Here is a 2,999-nt window from a genome sequence, read left to right as displayed (position 1 = left end):
TGTGGATGAACAGATGGGTGGATGGACAGACAGATGGATGGATGATGTATGGATGAATGGATCATGGATGATGGATGGGTAAAGGGATGTATGGATAGATAAATGTATGGATGGACAGACAGATGGATGAATGGATGATGGATGGATGATATAGGCTTGAAATAAATTCAGTCTCTTGTGAAAATTTCACAACAAAGCACAGTGACAGAAAGCAGACAGACTGTTGCTATGGTTACTGAACCAATCAGCACCCGGGATACAGAGCCCAATGCTCTGGTTGGTCACCTTCCATCAATCAGCCAATCATGTGTCGTTTACAATGTTACGTTGAAAACCCGCAACGAATGTCGAACCACATAATAGCAAGGGACTACTGTAGTCCTAAAGAAAAGTTGTTCTGAAAAGGATTTTGAAAAACAAAGGATGGAAAACACTGATAAACAGTAGCCTACTCAAAAAATAGAAGGAATTCACAATAATCTTATTATTGTTTATACATCCAAATCATGATTACCATTCAGTCAGTCATGAAATAGGCAATTCAAGTATTTTGGCTTGAAGACTAGACATTTACCACTGAGGATGTGACAACATCCACCTGTATAGATCTTCTTGTACTTTGACTGGTCTTTCCCACCAATGTAGGTGCATTCCATCCCCAACAGACTGAGTATAAACCCCAACATGCCCACGGAAAGAGCTCCCATCAGCAGGCCTCGCACTATTTGAATGTGGCCTGGAATCACACGAAAAGACAGGAAGGCTATTCTAAAAGCATGTTTCCAAAACATGGGAGACAGCTTGAAATACGCCAGTACATGTTGACATACCCTCCACAGACCAGAGCACGGGGAAATTGTAGCAATTGGTGACAGCGGTTGAATCTGTAAAACAAGATTTCCACAAGCTGGACCAGTGCCAGGCCACCTTGATGATGGATGAGCCCCCCATACCGCCAACGGGAGAGATCTTCCAGCCCTCCATGGCCATAGTGCAGGCCACAAAGATCCAGCCCAACACGGTCATCAAGAATCCCCAAATCTGAACCACTCTGATCTTCATCTTTGGAACTCTCTGTGAGCGACGTTGTCTCTCGGAGCTCTTAGTGTCTCAGACTTCTCTATTCTTGTAAGCTTTTCCACAAATCGGTTTGGTTGATAATCCTTTTCCCGAATGTTGGTCCTTCAACAATGCTGAGATATTTATCCTGCACGTCAGCTTCCATCCAAAGTCCAACAGAGGTCCAACTGCTCATCAGTTCTTCATAGACAGTGGAGAACCAAGCAGATTGATTCAAAGCAGTTGAGTTGAACTGGTTTCTAGGTATTTTATTACGTACTGGTGAGAGACGACAGCCACTCTGGTTCCCATGAGTCACCGCTAAGACTTATCAGATTTGAATCTTGACTGAGGCTGCTTAGCCAAGCAAATGTCTCGTATTACTCAAGGACTTGGTGCAACCAATCTACAATTTCTCCAGTATGCATAAAGTTCACGAAGAGATGCATGAGCTCGAAGTATCAGAATGTCTCTTCTTAACTTTTCAATTTAGTTCTGACTTATTCAACTTGATTTTGAACTTGGTTTGAGTCAGTGCAGCAGTCATAAAGCAGATCTTGACTTCCAAATATGTAATATTATCTAAAATGGCAAAGTACTATTAAATGAAAATGCTTTAGCTGCTTTAGCTCTAGATCAGATTTATAAAACCCAGTGTTTTACATTTTCATCAGCTATCCTTTGTCCGTCCGTGCATGTTGCGAGCATAATACCTTAAAAAATAAATGAAGTACTGACTTCCATTTTGGTGTGTGGCTATATCTAGACACAAGGAAGCTTCGTTTCGAAAATTGGATTGCCAGGTCAAAATCCAAGATGGCTGCTGCCATATGTGTATATGTAAACCCTGTGAGTTGGATAATTTGAAAAATAAGCAATGTATCAATTTCTATTTTGGTATGTGGCTACATCTAGACATAAGAAATGTACCTTTTGAAAATTGGGTTGCCAGGTCAAAATCCAATCCAGAAAGACACTTACCGGTATCTTATAAATTACAAACATTCACTGTTCAAATTCCTCATTGGCAGGAGACATTTGCTTGTTTTTACTTCCCTAGGAGCGTAGGAAATATTAGCATTCTTCTTTTTTATTTGCTAAATATTAGCATCTAAACATATTGGCTTTAGCATTAAACTTATTGAACTTTTAGCACTACAAGTTTTAAAAGCTTACCAAGCCTAACTAATGCTGAATAAATACTGAGCCTGATTTTTTTTCATATTTTATCCTGTAAATCCCTTTCATGCAACAATCAGCTTGTGTTGAAACTCATCACAGTGTTCTCTGAGGTAGACATCACTGGATAACGGCTGTAGGGAACTTTTTGATGACTCAAAATCGGTAAAAGTTGGATAGATTTTTAGTTCTGGCCTCACTGAACTCTTCAGTCTTTGAGACGAAGTGGACAGAGAACCGTGCAGTTTGTGATTTGAGCTGCCAGTTTTTGAAAATCTAAAACTCAGCTTTGTAAAAGTAAAGGTGCCGACTTTTAATTTGCATTACAAACATGGACATTAAAGAAAACATCTTTGTTTTGGGCTTGCTTGTGTGCAGTTCATGTAAACTGGCAATAGGTGGAACTATGACTCCAGTTACCAGTCCATAATAATCATGCTTTAAGGCAGGGATGTCCAACTTTATTATGCAAGGGGGCCAAAATTAGAAACTTGGTCCAAACCAAGAACCAGCCACTATATAAATAAAAAAAATATAAATAAACATCTCAATTTCTCTGAAACTCCCTCAACATATGGAATGACCACTGGTCTGGGTTCCTCCTTTTCACCTGATGGCTGACTGGAGTCCTGTTTGGGTTTCTTCTCTGCTTTCAGGAAGGCCCAGTTAGGATATCCACATTGCTCTAGAGCCTGTCTTGTGTGGGATTTCTCCTTCTGCCTGGCTCCTGAGCTAGTGGGGACGCTGTCTGCTCTGTGGTA

The 2,999-nt window shown here is 40.5% G+C and overlaps 1 protein-coding gene across 1 annotated transcript in view; it reads right to left on the bottom strand.

Annotated features, from left to right (window-relative positions):
- The window catches only part of cldn10e (claudin 10e), a 5,939-nt gene extending 4,877 nt beyond the window's left edge, over window positions 1-1,062 (bottom strand). The window contains exons 1-2 of the mRNA XM_037696749.1: window positions 831-1,062; window positions 575-736 (exon numbers count right to left, since the gene is read on the bottom strand). Coding sequence (XP_037552677.1) covers window positions 575-736; window positions 831-1,062 — 394 coding nt within the window. The remainder of the gene's footprint in view (window positions 1-574; window positions 737-830) is intronic.
- Between the last annotated feature and the right edge of the window lie 1,937 nt (window positions 1,063-2,999).

Source organism: Nematolebias whitei, chromosome 23 (assembly GCF_014905685.2).
Source record: "Nematolebias whitei isolate Nwh7 chromosome 23, NemWhi1, whole genome shotgun sequence".
Taxonomy (NCBI): domain Eukaryota; kingdom Metazoa; phylum Chordata; class Actinopteri; order Cyprinodontiformes; family Rivulidae; genus Nematolebias; species Nematolebias whitei.
This window is presented reverse-complemented; position numbering and strand designations above follow the sequence as displayed.